Source organism: Eriocheir sinensis, chromosome 2 (genome assembly GCF_024679095.1).
Source record: "Eriocheir sinensis breed Jianghai 21 chromosome 2, ASM2467909v1, whole genome shotgun sequence".
NCBI lineage: Eukaryota > Metazoa > Arthropoda > Malacostraca > Decapoda > Varunidae > Eriocheir > Eriocheir sinensis.
This window is the reverse complement of record NC_066510.1, coordinates 893,248-908,865: the sequence shown is the minus strand read 5'-3', so window position 1 is coordinate 908,865 and position 15,618 is coordinate 893,248. Positions and strand designations below refer to the sequence as shown.

The following is a 15,618-nucleotide window of genomic DNA, read 5'->3' as shown; positions in this document are numbered from 1 at the left end:
GAGAGAGATGTGAAAACACCCATCTCCATATAAACTTGCTTCGCTTGTAATTATAATACCAATTATAATAGGATCTAAGTCTATATACACAAAGTCAAGTCATACGCAGCTTTGTGGGAGGAGACACGGCAGAGGCGTGGCCTATGTATGACACTGCTTGGAGCCAAACTAGAGAATGTAGAAACAGGGATTTATAGAAAACGAAGAAAGGTGGACTAATTTAAATCAATCAATTCAACATGCCCTCCTTCGCACCCCACACTACCGTTTGTAGGCTTTGGAATTACAGTCACGCATAGCACAGTAAAAAGGCATATTTTTTTTTCGTCAGTGGCTTGCCTGAACGAGCTGTGAAAGAATGCAAGCATGCACATCCAAAGTGCACACACGGCCCCTGAACGGGCGGGTATTTTTTTCTTTTTAACTTTCAAGTGACGTCATCCCGCTGCTCCACCCCCAAACCGCCCCCTGCGCGTACCGGTCGCAGTTTTGAAGCGGAGTGACTTGACTTAGTATTATATAGACGTAATTAGAATAGGATAACAACGTGACCTATGTAAACAGGCTATGTTGGCAAAACACACACACACACACACACACACACACACACACACCTGTATGCAGCTTTGTTGTCGCACAAACCAAGGATTATATATTATAAGGATAGCTCACTGAAACGTCATCGATGACGTCATGACTGCGGTATGTCACGTGGTTCACTCTCACCCTGCTCTCACGTATAAAATGTACTAGAAATTCCCTTATTTATTCTTATTCATGGTCAAATTTTGCGCTTTTTTTATTGCTAAGGATAAGTAATTAAATTAGGCAGCTGTTGTGTTGGCTAATAGTATACAATATAAATAATGTGAGAAACATGGTAAACAAGCTGCAGAAATATTGCTCTGTTTACCATCGATGCTTACGTTTTCTTAACTTTTATTCACCTTATTTTTCTACAACTTAATTTGCAGGGGTAACAGATCCTGTCATATATAATGAAAAGAGAGAGAGAGAGAGAGAGAGAGAGAGAGAGAGAGAGAGAGAGAGAGAGAGAGAAGGAACGAATGAAACAAAATAGCAAGGGATGAAGACAGGAAAAGAATAACTGAGAGCAAGAAAGGAATCTTGAAAAAAAGAAACAAAAAACAATACAGAATCGCCACATTCTCTCTCTCTCTCTCTCTCTCTCTCTCTCTCTCTCTCTCTCTCTCTCGCGGTCTACCGCCGGTCTGCCGTGGGTTGTCGGAGGTTGACCGCCGGGCGACCGGCGATATTTTTCGACACCGCCGGTCGACCGGGCGCATCGCCGATATCTTTGAAAATTTTAAAGTTGACCGGCGGTGGTCGGCTGCGTCTACGGTCCTCAGGGTCGACCGGCGGTAGACCGGCGGTCTGCCGCCGACAATCCCCGATCTTACAGCCGGTCGATCGGCGACAGGCTTATCGGGAGTCATCGGGGGCGATCGGGACCGGGACCGTGAATGTGTGAGAGCCCCTTTAAGGGGCTCTCACACATTCCCGGTCCTGGTCCCGATCGTCCCCGATGACTCCCGATAAGCCGCTCGGGGCCTGACCGCCGACAAAATAGGCAATAATCCCGGGACCGGCGGCTTACCGCCGGTAAGCCGGCGGTTTACCGGCGGTAGACCGGCGACCATATACGATTTTCGATTTCTCCGACCGGCGACTGCAGCAGGTCAGTCGGCGGTAGACCGCCGGCCTACCGGCGGCAGACCTGCAGCACATTGACGAGCAAACACTTTCTTTGCATTTTCATATATTTATAATTACCTCATAAACAGCTTCATACCTAAATTCATTCGTGTGCAGAAAACTCTCTCTCTCTCTCTCTCTCTCTCTCTCTCTCTCTCTCTCTCTCTCTCTCTCTCTCTCTCCTTTCACCCATTCCTCTTCCTCCTTTTTTTCATCTCTTTCCATCCTCTCCCTTCCTTCCTCACTCTCCTCCATCCCTCCCTCTCTCTTCCTCACTCCCTCCCACCTGTTCCTCCTTCCATTCCTTTCCCTTCCTTTCTCTCTCTCTCTCTCTCTCTCTCTCTCTCTCTCTCTCTCTCTCTCTCTCTCTCTCTCTATATATATATATATCTATATATATATATATATATATATATATATATATATATATATATATATATATATATATATATATATATATATATATATTCTGTTATTTTCTCTTTCACCCATTCCTCTTCCTCCTTTATCTCATCTCCCTCTCTCTCTTCATCCCTCGCTCCTACCTGTTCCTCCTCGTTTTCCTCCTTCCTCCCTTGCTAATCCCCAGGTCAGACACAGGTGTTCACTCGCGGTCTACCACCGGTCTACCGCCGGTCTGCCGCCGGTCGACCGGCGACATTTTTCGACACCGCCGGTCGACCGGGCGCATCGCCGATATCTTTGAAAATTTTAAAGTTGACCGGCGGTGGTCGGGTGCGTCTACGGTCCTCAGGGTCGACCGGCGGTCTGCCGCCGACAATCCCCGATCTTACAGCCGGTCGACCGGCGACCGGCTTATCGGGAGTCATCGGGGACGGTCGCGACCGGGACCGGGAATGTGTGAGAGCCCCTTTAGTGAGGGTGTGCCTATAGCCTACCTGGATGGTCCCTTGAGTATCGTCTAAACCCGTCCCCCTTAAAAAAATAATCCCCCCATCTGTCAGTCGCAGCGTTGGGGCGGGGTGGTGACCTTACTGGTCTCCCCTGGGCCCTGGACCTGACGGTGGACCCACCACAGAGTTATATACTAGAGGGTTCGACTCCAATCTCTCGCCACGGTGAGAGGTGAAGCCACTGCTCCTGCCCGTAACTCTGTGATCAGCCGCCATAGGGTGACGGATTGGCGACCTTTCCATGACTCCACATGTTTACACTTAACCACTGTTAGCTAGCCAATATTATGATATTTTGGAAAACTGAGCCGATCATCGTGTTGATGAGACATTGCTGCATATCATGATCACAAATTTATTGCACTTAGGTAAACACCTACAATAAAATAATGAGAAAAAATTATGGTAGTGTATAAACATTTTTGTTCACTTTTTTTTTTGCTTCAACTCCTTGTCATTCATGTACTTTTTATTGCATTAATTTTTTTTTGTTTCAAATTCAGCACATTTTTCCGATTCAGATGGTAAATGACATGTGCCAATGTAACAATAATCAGGGGATAAAAAATGGACAAGAATATAACAAGTCTATCTGACAGAGGATCGCCGAGGCGCTGCTAACTTGATAATAGCTGTAGCAGACATAACTATGTGATGTTAAATTTCTCTCTGTCTTGGTGACATTTCTCTCTGTCTCGCCATCCGTCACCCTAAGATGGCCACCAGTTGCTTCAAAATCCAGGCTCTGGGAACCCTCTATGTATATAACTCTGTGGGACCCACCCATCCCTCCGTCCCCTACATATTGTCATTTTACCGCCGATTTTAAAAAAACGTGACATTTAATTAATAGGCGCACCTAACATCACCAAACGTGGGGTACAAACTTGGCGGAGGGACTGTTCTTTGGGGGCCATTGAAGGTAATGGGCTAAAGAGTAGCTTAACCGGATATTTTGTTCTTATTTATTAATGATCCACGAGACATCCTAGAGTTAAATCAAAGTATGTGCTTATCTTTGTATTCATTCATACACACACTGGTAATATTTCTGTGGAGTCTGATTCACTTATTAAAAATTGTGCTACGTGCTGACGTCCTGCCTGGTGAAACTCTTTCAGTGCGTGGCAATGAGGAGGCCGATGAGGTGGGTCGGGCCGCATCTTCTCGCCCTCTCTCACAGTGCGCTCTTCCACTTAGGAACTTGCATCCCACCGTGCGGTCTGCACTCCAGAGGGTGTGGCAGCGCAGGTGGGCGGCTGTGATTGCCACGACAAAGATGGGGGAAGTCACAACCAGGGCTGTGCGTCCCTGGTCGTATTCCCATATAAGAAGTCGTAAGAGGGAGACTGTCCTGGCCCGCCTTAGGGTGGGTCACACTAGATACACACATGGCTTCCTCATGTCCCGGGGAGTTCAGCCCTACTGTGATGACTGTTTGGCCCCGGTCTGGGGAACCTGCGAGAGCGGTACCTCCCCCGGTGTCGGGGCGGAGATGGGAATTTCTCTCTGCTGCTGGGGGAGAAGGCACTCTTCCCGGGACATGACGTTTATGGTTTCCTACAGGAGGCTGGCGTCCTCAACTCCTGTAGGGTTTATTGACCTTTTATGGTTATTTTTATCATGTTTTTATTTTCAACCGGTTTTATATACTTTTAAATTATAATTTATTCTGTATTAGATTCGGCGCCATATGACCCCGCAGTTACGGCGCCAAGCACAAAACGCCCCAATAATTATCATCGCCTTTGTCTTTCAACATGATATACCTTTCCTTGCGGCTGAAAAAGAAAGTACGACTACATACAGCCTGTGCCTAAGAAGGGTGACCGTTCCAATCCCTCAAACTACCGTCCTGCATCCTATAGCTTTACTTTTCCGCCGTTTTAAAGCTTTTGAATCAATCTTTAACGGGAAATTCTTAAACATCTATCATCTTCTGATCTATTTGATCGCCAGTATGGGTTCCGCAAGGGGCGTTCAACTGGTGATCTTCTTGCCTTCCTAACTGACTCCTGGTCATCCTCTCTTAGCCGTTTCGGCGAAACCTTTGCTGTTACCTTAGACATCTCAAAAGCTTTTGACAGTCTGGCACAACTCTTTGCTTTCCAAACGATCTGTACTTTCATCTCTGTTTCATTTCTGGCCGATCCCTCTCTTCTGTGGGAGCCGGTCACTGTTCTTACCCTAAACCTATCAATAGTGGTGTCCCACAGGTCTATGTTGTACCTCCCACTCACTTTCTGTTGTTAAGTAATGATCTTTCCAAAGTAAACTGTCCTATCCACTCGCACGCCGACGATTTCACTCTGCATTAATCAACATCTTTTGACAGAAGATCCTCCCTACAGGAATTACAAGACTTTAGGCTGGACGCTGCAGAACGCTTAACCTCAGACCTTGCTATCATTTCTGAATGGGGTAGATGGAACCTGGTGTCCTTCAATGCCTCAAAAATCAACTTCTCTATCTGTCAACTCGACACAATCTTCAAAACACCTATCCCTTATTCTTCAACAACACATGGTTGTCCCCTTCTTCTATAATAAATATTCAAAATCTTAATTGAAAACTTTTCATCTCCTCTCTTGCTACATCAGCTTCCTCGAGGTTAGGTGTTCTGTATCGTCTCCGCCAGTTTTTTTCCCCCTCACAGATGCTGCCCATATACAGGGGCCTTGTCCGCCCCCGTATGGGGTATACATCTCACGTGTGGGGGGGATCCACACACACAGCTCTCTTGGACAGAATGGAGTCAAATACTCTTCGCCTCATCAACTTACTTACTTCTTACTAGCAGTGTTCTACCTCATAATTTCCGGCGAAATGTTGCATCTCTTTCTATCTTCTATCGACATATATATTTTGACTGCTCTTTTGAACGTGCTAACTGCATGCCCCCCCCCCCCCCCCCCCCTGCTGCACACGATTATCTACTTTTGCTCATCTCTATTCTATCCAAATTATTTATGAAAGAGTTAACCTGCATCGTCATTGTTTTATACCTACCGCTGGTTAACTCTGGAACTCTCTTCCTTTGTTTGTATTTCCTCCTATCTGCGACTTGACCCCACAGAGTTATATATAACTCTGTGCTTGACCCCTTTCAAGAGAGGAGTGTCAAAACACCTCTTTTCCCGAAACTGACCTTTCTTTTGTCCTCTTATTCTGTTTCCCTTTATCGGAGCAGCGCCTAGCTGGCTTTATTGTTGCTTTTTTTTCTTGCCCTTGACCTGTCTTCCTTGCTGTAAAAAACAAACAAACAAAAAACTGTTGGAAGTAGGCGGGTTCTCTTATTCATCGAATTTTTACAATATCATCAAGTTAATCTTCACTAAATTGATTTCTATAGTTTCAAATAAACTTTGTCATTCAATAAAAAGTAATCATTCATACCTACACTAATGTTAAAATGTGTATTTGGTTAATCTGCCCCAATTAACGCATTGCCAGTCCCTCGTTAGATGAACTTGAGGAGAGAGAGAGGCAGCTGTATCTATAATTGCCGCCTACCAACTGGTTCCTCATCCTCTCCTCTTCCTGGAATCGCTGCATACAGGATTGTTGTTTTACTTATGCAGCAAAATAGCCTAACAATCAAATATTTTTGTAAACTTCATTTGAATTATAAATCATTTCAAATAAGAAGTTGTAGAGGTTGAGGGAGTGGACGTGGCTTGGGGGAAATCGTTGAGTGGTGGCAATGATCTCCGAACATTTGTAACACTTGTGGCAGCGTTTGGAATCTGACCAATCTCCTCCCTCTTGGCACCTCAGACTCGCCTCCTACGAATTACTGGATCGTGGCAGTGAGCGTGGCAGCGGTGGTGATTCTGGTGGCAGCCGGAGTCGGTATCTACGTTTTTAGGGACAAGCTGAGACGGCTGAAACCACGGATAAGGTAGCGTAATGCAGTCTGAAATGTGGGGGGAAACCTTGTGATTAATATTTGCTTATAACTTACTCTCTTCCCGTGTGATTAATATGAAGCAATGCCAACTCTATGCTAGGTAAGAGTTAACCAATATCCTCTTTCAATGGTAAAAACTAGAACAGCCTTCCTTTCACCGTACTTCCAGGGCTATGCGTCCCTGGTCGTATTTTCATAACTATAAGGAGTCGTAAGAGGGAGACTGTTCTGGCCCGCTTTAGGGTGGGCCACACTCGATATACACATGGCTTCCTCCTGTCCCGTGGAGTTCAGCCGTACTGTGATGACTGCTTGTCTCCGTGACTGTTCGGCACTTGCTGGTCGAGCGCCCCAGTCTGGGGGATCTGCGAGAGCGGTACCTCTCCCGGTGTCGGGGTGGAGATGGGAGTCTCTCTCTCTCTCTCTCTCTCTCTCTCTCTCTCTCTCTCTCTCTCTGATGCTGGGGGAGAAGGCACTCTCCCCGGGACATGGAAACATGGAAATGCAGGCAATAGAAAGCCTATTAGCTCATTACGAGGTTGCCCGCTTTGGTGATTTAATCTGCTCGACCGCCACTTGGGGCCTGGGGAACAGATGAAAGCACCTCGGTCTTCAATTTATTCCTGACGCAACGAAATGACGGTCGATTCTATTTTTGAAGTTGATGGTATTTGCATTTACTACTTCTGAGGGAAGATTGTTCCAGTGGCGGATGACTCTGTTCGAAAAGAAACTCCTTCCGATGTCTGTGTTGCATCGACTCGACAGAATGGGCAAACTGTTATTTCTAGTTCTTGAGTTGGTTTGTAGTTGAAAGAATTTGGAGTGATCGACGTTATTGAACCTTTTCAGGTACTTGAAGACTTGAATCATATCCCCTCGTAGGCGTCTTTTCTCCAATATAAAGAGACTGAGTCGCTTGAGTCGTTCCTCGTACGGATGAGCCCTTAAGGTTGGAATCATCTTCGTGGCGCGTCGTTGAATCCGTTCCAGTAAATCAATGACCTTTCTGTAGTTAAGAGACCAGAACTGCATTGCACACTCGAGGTGCGGTCTTACCATGGAATTATACAAGGATAGCATCACGTCCGGCGTTTTACACTCGAAGTTCCTCGCTATGAACCCGAGCATAATATTGGCTTTGTTATATGTTTTTTTACAGTGATTTACGTGTTTCAGGTCACTGCATGATAGTGACCCCAAGATCCTTTTCCTCCTGCATCGCCTGCAGAGGTTTCCCATTCATGATGTATGTGTGGTTGCTATTTCTGGACCCAATGTGCATGACTTTGCATTTGTCAACATTAAAGGACATTTGCCATTTTTCCGACCATTCGAGAATGTGATCGAGGTCTTTCTGGATGATTTCGCAGTCGGTCTTTCGAGGGCCTTTCCACCCACCTTGGTGTTATCAGCAAATTTTGATATTGTGGATTTCAGTCCTGATTCGAGATCGTTGATATACATGATGAAGAGAATGGGTCCCAGCACTGACCCTTGAGGCACTCCACTAGTGACTGGAAGCCAATCGGAAGGCTGTCCGTTGAGGAGCACTCGTTGTTTTCTGCCTGTGAACCAATCTCTTATGCACGCGATCAAATTGGTTCCAATGCCCGCCGAGTGCAGTTTCGTAAGGAGTCGCTCGTGCAGTACCTTGTCGAAGCTCATCGACTACCTCCAGGAGGCTGGTATCCTCCTTATGCTGTAGGTTTACAGCCAGTGGCGGTTGCTTTTATGTTGTTTTTAGAATTTCTATTCTGCACTCACTTTATAATTTTATGATTTTTAACTTATTATAATTTTATGATTTTGTACGGGGTCGTTTTATTCGGCGCCATATGACCGGTGCAGTTGTGGCGTTATGATTTTAGTCCAATCAATCAATCAATTCCTCTCCCAGACGCTGTCAAATACAAGGGTCTTGTCCGCCCTCGTACGGATTATGCGTCTCATTTGAGAGGGGGGTCCCACACACACATTACCCTTTTAGACAGAGCAGGGAAAGGCTCCTCGTTTCATCACCTCCCTTCCCCTTACTGACAGTCTTCTACTTAAACTCCGCCGCAATGTTGCCTTTCTATCTTCTATCGATATTTCACGCTGACTGCTCTTCCTATCTTGCTAATTGCATGCCTCCACCCCTTCCGTGGCCCACTTGCATACGACTGTTTACTACAACTCATACCTTTTCTACCTAAATCCCCTATGTGGAAGTTGACAAGCATCTTCACTCTATCCCTTTTGCTGTTAAACAGTTTTCCTTCGTCTGTATACCCTCCTGCCTACGACTTGAAATATTTTAGGAGGGGAATATCAAGACACCTCTGCAAGTGAAACTGACCCTCTCTTTTAGGCCATTGTCACGGACTCCTTTTTGTTGAAACAGCGCTTAGCGAGCTTTTTTGTATTTGTTTTTGTTGTCCTTTAGCTAATACTTCCATTGCTGTAAAGAAAATGGTAAGGTCCCAAGTGATGGATCACATATAATGATCCTAAACATAGGCTGCCGGCAACCAGAGAAGTCAGCTGCTGGTCTAGCTCGAGTTGTTGAATTTCTCAATGTCTCAGGTTGACTGCATGTCCCGATTAAACCTTTCACCCTTCGGTCTCCCTCGTACATTACGATTTTTGTATTTGCAGTTTATTGCAACTTTGTCCGCTCCTTTCCTCCCTCAGGGATTCTTCTTCCCGCGGCTCTCGTTCGAGACATGGACCGAGCAACTCCCCGTTCCCGGAAGTCAATGCTGCTGCTGGCGAGGTGCGAACGACTAACCTGCGGAGGTACATCAAGGTGAGGTGACATACCCCACTTCCAGCTCCCGTTTTGCTAATATAGGAACGTAAGGAATCTGCAAGAGGCCGGTTGCCCTATACAAGGCAGCTCCTGTACACTCAACCCCACCTTACCTCACCATCCATGGCTTTATCTAACCTCTTCTTGAATGTATCTACGGTGTTGGAACCCACAACATGGCTCCCAAGCCTGTTCCATTCGTCCACCACTCTATTGGTGAACCAATTCTTGCCTATGTCTTTGTTGAATCTGAATTTGTCTAACTTAAAACCATTGCTACGTGTCCTACCTGGCTCTTTTACTCTCAAAATCTTATTGACATCCCCCCTTTATTAAAGCCCTTCATCCATTTATAGACTTCGATCAAGTCTCCTCGCAACCTTCGCCTTTCTAAAGAGTGTAGATTTAGCTGCTTCAGCCTGTCTTCATAAGGCAAGTTTCTCTCCCCCTGAATCATCTTTGTCATCTTCCTCTGTACAGATTCTAACATCTTGATATTCATTCTATAGTAGGGGGACCAGAACTGAACTGCATAATCGAGATGTCTAACTAGTGCTAAGTAAAGTTTGAGGATGACTTCAGCGCTCCTATTGCTTACGCTCCTTGAGATGAAACCCAGTACTCTATTGTCCCGATTTTTAGCCTGAATGCATTGAGCCCAAGGACGGAGGTCAGCGCTCACTAGGACTCCTAAGTCTCTCTCACGCCCAGACCTGCTTAGAGGAGTGTCATTTAAGGAGTAATTGTGTGAGGGGTTATTCCTACCTACACTCAAAATGCTACACTTCCCGACATTGAATTCCATCTGCCACTTCCCCGCCCAATCATATAGTCTGTCAAGCTCATCCTGGAGAACAGTAGCGTCCCTGTCTGATTGGATTACTCTACCGATCTTGGTATCATCTGCGAACTTACTGACATCACTACTAATTTCTGTGTCCAAGTCATTGATGTAAATAATAAAAAGCAGAGGACCCAGCACCGACCCTTGAGGGACTCCACTCGTAACACTGCCCTATTCAGATTTTTTATCATTGATTTGCACTCTCTGCTTCCTACCACTAAGCCACGCCCTGATCCAGTTCAAAACTTTCCCATCTACGCCGTGAGCCTGTAATTTTAGTAATAGCCGGTGATGAGGGACTTTGTCGAACGCTTTACTGAAATCTAGATATAATATGTCATAGTTTTCATCTCGGTTAACCGCCTCGATTACTTTAGTGCAGAAGGACAACAGGTTAGTAAGGCAAGACCTACCCTTTGTGAACCCATGCTGTGAATCATGAATTAAATTATGCTTTTCTAGATGGTCCCGAATGCTCCCGGCTATAATTGACTCCAACTTCTGATGCTAAGCTAATTGGGCGATAATTTGAGGTGGCTGACTTGTTTCCCTTTTTGAAAATCGGCGTCACATTAGCTACTTTCCATTGATTGGGCACATACCCAGAATTTACCGACATCTTAAAGATATCGGTAAGAGGGCCACTAAGGAGTTCCGTGAACTCTTTTAGAACCCTTGGGAATACTTCGTCTGGGCCCGGCGATTTGTTTTTCTTCAACCTACCAATCTCACCCTGGACTACTTGCCTAGTGACGATCACATCCCTCAACTTGTCGTTCTCTTCGCCCTCATATGCCTGAACTCTCTCCGGAATGGTTGTTAGATTTTCCTGCGTGAAAACTGAGAGGAAATAGTCATTCATCATTTGACTCATATCTTCTCCATTCTCAACGAGCCCGCCCGTGTTTGTTTTCAACGGTCCAATTCTGTCCCTTGTTTTCGTTCTGTACAATTTGAAGAAGCCCTTGGAATCGCTCTTGGCCTCATTGGCTACCCTAATATCATAATTTCTTTTTGCTAGGCGGGTGTTCTTCTTCACCGACCTGGCTAGCTCAACATACCTACCCCTGAGGTGGATTTCGCCGTTCTTTATTTTCATATAAATTCCTCTCTTAAAGCCTATCTCATGCTTGAGTCTGCAAGTCATCCATTTGGGGTCGTTATTTTCCTTCCTACGTGCTAGGTAAGGGATATGCCGTCTTTGACCCTCTGCAATTACTCTAACATAATTATTGTAGGTCATTTCTACATGGTTCCCCTGTCTTTCCGGTTCCAGCCCTGAGATTTGTCCCTCATCCAGCCCTAGGGTTCCCCAATTTACCTTTTCAAGGTGTCTTCTGAGCCCCTCATAATCAGCTCTTCTAAAGTCAGGCACCAACACAGGGTTCAGTTCACGGGTCACCGCCCAGTCTAATTTAAACTTAATTTCCTTGTGATCACTGCCACCTAATTCTCCTCCAACATCTAGCTCGCTGATTATATTCTCGGTGTTAGTTAAGACCAAATCTAGAATGTTGTTACCCCTGGTGGGCTCAAGTTACTGTCTCCTTGAGAAAATTATCTTGTATCACTTTCAGAAAATCCTCAAATTCTAGATCACCCACCACGCCTTCCCAGTTTATATTCCTATAGTTAAAATCCCCCATTATGCAGACATTTTTGCTCCTGCTCGCCCTGCCTACCTCTTGCAGTAATATATCAGTGTCCTGCCTGTTAAGGTTGGGTGGCCTGTAAAGTACCCCTAGAATTAATTTGTCTTTCCCTTTGTGGACGTCCACCCAAACTGATCCTGAGTCGCCATTTGTTTAAACAGAGTTGTTAGCAGAACATTTAAGTGTGTCTTTAACATAAAGTGCCACCTTCCCTCCCTCCCCTTCTTCCATTTCTATCTTTGTGAAACATTTGATAACCATCTATTTCATACTCCGACATGAAGTTTTTGTTTGCAGTATCCACCCACGTTTCCGTGATAGCTATAATGTCGAATTTCTCGACACATGCTTTCCCCCTCAGTAGATCTATCTTGTTCCTGAGACTCCTACTGTTGGTGTAATAAGCCGTTAGCCCATCCTTTCTTATATCCTTTCGATCACTCCTGCGCCCCCTAGTCCCAGTATGCGATGCATAGCCACTGATGACAGGCCCTCCCCCCTCGCCTACTCTAAAAAATCCTGTAGGGTGCTAAGTGATCGCTCGAGGGAGTCTGCGAGAACCTCCACCCCCTGGAGTGACAGGTGCACGCCATCCTTGGCATACAAGGTGCCTTTATTGTAGAAGAAGTCCCATTTATCGAGGAAAAGCCAACCATTTCGCTTACAGTGGGCCGCCAGCCTGCTGTTTACTGCTAAGGCTCTGGAAAGCCATCCCTCACCTACCCCCCTCCTCGGCAAAACACCACAAACGGCCGGCACCCCTCCGAAGTCTCTCACTTATACTTATATGTGGATCTCTTTCCTTTTACGCTTGTTTAATAACCTGAGTGATGTAAAATAAGCAGTATAATTATGTCTTAATTAATGTGTTCCGCAGACCAAATGCATAATATATTATACATGCCATGCATACTACAAATAATTATATAAAAAGTTTAAGTTGGGAGAAAATAGCTCTTTGTTTCAGATTCGTCACCCTTAATGTTCATAACTTTCTCGTGATATTGCTGATTTATTTCTACCACTCCCTTTTTTATGTTTGTCCTTTCCTAACTCTCAGTTTATTCATTTTCCACGAGGATGAATTCATTGTTACAGTCGTGTACCGCATCCCTTCCTCAGCTACTTCTAGATGTCTACCACTCCCTCTGTTACAATTTGGCTTTGTCTACTCATTTTTTCACGTTTCGTTAATTAACGGTACAACAGGCGGATGAAGGCAACTGGTTCCAACGGTTGAACTAGTAGCAGAGTGCAATGCCAGACGAAATGGCTGTGAAGGCGCAGCGCAAGGTATACCAGAGTTGACGGCAGTTCATTGCAGTCTCGTCGCCTGATCCTGCACGTCGCATTCACTCATGTGCTGCACAGGATGTCTTCGATACTATAGCGGGTGGGTTACTTTCTGGCAAGCTGTGTTCCACCCAGAGCAAATCCACGCCAGTGGCATTTCTTCGCTGATCTTTTCAAAGCTATCACTCATCTGCATAAAGCCCAACGGCGATAAGACAATGTTTGTGAATTGCAGCCCTGGAGGGTCCTTCCTATGATTGGCTGACGGTTTTGTGAACATGCTTGTGATTCGCTGCAAGGCCAATGACGTCATCAACCAATCAGCGGCCTCGCTGACTTAGCGCGTCTTTAACTACCATCTAAAGTTTGCTTTGTGAATCTGATGCCAACGTCGGTCGCTAAATCAATAGCGCGTAGTTATGTTAGTTCGTAGTTAGTGAGTATGTTTGTGAATTCCAGCCCAGACTTGTTATAATTAGACTTTGAGGTCGCCATCCTGGGACCCGTAACTGATCAGGAGTCTGCAAATACATCTGTGATTGGGCAGGCCTGTTCAGGAGCACTGGTGCCACCCTAAACGGGAAAGGCCTTAGAAAAAGTGGGTTAAACATCGCCAGTCACACTGATAAGCTTGGCTGAAAAACCGCATCCAGCGGGCCACCCCAAACACAATTGTAACAAGAAATCTTTCAGTCTTTCTGCTGCCATGATCATCGGAGCATGCTCGATCTGAAAGAAACCAAAAAACAGACCAGAACGAAGAACAGCTCTTGCATCTCATGACTTAGCAAGAAGATTGACGCTTCCGCCATCGGTGAGACTAGAGTCACTGACTAGACTATCAGAAGGAAAAATTGAAGAATCCGGCTCAGAATATACCACTTTTTGGAGAGGGAGGGAAAAAGGAGATTGGCGAATTCATGAAGTCGGTTTTGCTGTAAAGACAAAACTGAACATAAGAACATAAGAACATAAGAACGCAGGAGTCTACAAGAGGCCGGTAGGCCTGTACTAGGCAGCTCCTTTGACCCTAAGCTCCCGTGTATCTAACCCCACCTAATATCGCTGTCCATGAATTTGGTGAAGGACCACCAACTCAAGCCCTCAGCCACCACTGAAAGAGTTATGACTTTCGTGTCAAACTACCCAGGTTTTGCGTTTAGTTACCAACTCACAGTTCAGACTCCCAGACCCCTCAAACCCACGTGGATGCACCCACACTCTAAATACCAACTCACAGTTCAGACTTCCAGATCCCTTTAAATCCACGTGGATGCACCCACACCCTAAATACCAACTCACAGTTCAGACTTCCAGTAGGCCGAGATTCAGAGAGCTGTTCGCAACTTTGCTAACCGATTAGCAACGTTGGTATGCGCAATAGCAATGTTTTCGGCATACAGAGAGCCAAACAGTAACGTCACGAGGTTGCTAGATTAAAAACTGCCTCGGGGCAGTTGTTAATCTAGCAAGGTTTCATACCTTCACGTTTTTTAAACTTAAAACAACAACTCAAGAGTATAGAAAGCATATCTATATAAAACTTTGGTATGTCATACGCAAACACGAGTAAATAACAAGAGTTGGGGCAGTTTAATTAAATAATTTCTTGCCCTCCGGGAGGGAGGAGGCGGCGGCGGCCCAACGTTGCCAGACTGTCGTACTCAGCCTCCTATGATTGCCAATTTCCAACCCCAAAACTGCCTCCTCGACCCCAATAACTGCCTTCATATATAGTTATCGTTAAAATGGTTAATTATTGGTGCGTTTTTGGCAATAGTTATGGGTATGGCTTAAAAACCGGTAAATACGAGGCTCTGAGTACGATAATCTGGCAACGGTGGGGAGAAGGGGTTCATGACATCCTCCACACACGCAGCTAAAACTGACAGCGATTTTTGAAACTTAGTGAGCTTTTTCCGGGCGCCTCGGGAGGCAATGTAGGGGCTGGGAGGGAGAGCGTAAAGCGCAGGGTGGTCGATATCAAAAGAAGCTGAAACTACCAGAAAAAAAAATAGTTTCGTCCGGAGTAGACACTGGTGAAAGACCGAAAATTACCATTTTATGTGTGTGGAAGAACAACAATTTATCCCAACCAAGTAGTATAATTTATTTCTTGTAACATAATTAGGGTATACCCATTGCAGGGTTATCCCCCACAGCCAGCTGGATGGCACTAAAAGGGATGGCATGGAGTTTAGAGGAAGAATACAAGGAGACGGCATGACTGCAGTCTTTTGGCCTACTGTGACGTCATGCCCTTTCCTTGTATTCTTCCTCCGAGGGCGAGACAATGTAAACACAGCTGGGACGAGACAGCCTTGTGATTGGCGCAGCTCGCTGTAAAACTCACTGTGATTGGTTGTTGACTCCCCGCCAATCAGTTGCCTTTCCGTCATAGCAAGGTATTAACAACGTTGCTATGCCTCGTTTCTGAATCCCGAGTTTAGCAAGGTTGTCGAGTAACAACGCTGTTAGTGTTAGCAAGGTTTTTT

General features: G+C 45.5%; 1 protein-coding gene across 3 annotated transcripts in view; it reads left to right on the top strand.

Annotated features, from left to right (window-relative positions):
* LOC126998378 (receptor-type tyrosine-protein phosphatase alpha-like) overlaps positions 1–15,618 on the top strand; it is a 226,597-nt gene that overhangs the window by 121,925 nt on the left and 89,054 nt on the right. For all 3 annotated transcript variants that reach the window (XM_050859999.1, XM_050859981.1, XM_050859991.1), the window contains 2 exons: positions 6,408–6,531; positions 9,217–9,331. In XM_050859999.1, the coding sequence (XP_050715956.1) occupies positions 6,408–6,531; positions 9,217–9,331 (239 nt within the window). The remainder of the gene's footprint in view (positions 1–6,407; positions 6,532–9,216; positions 9,332–15,618) is intronic.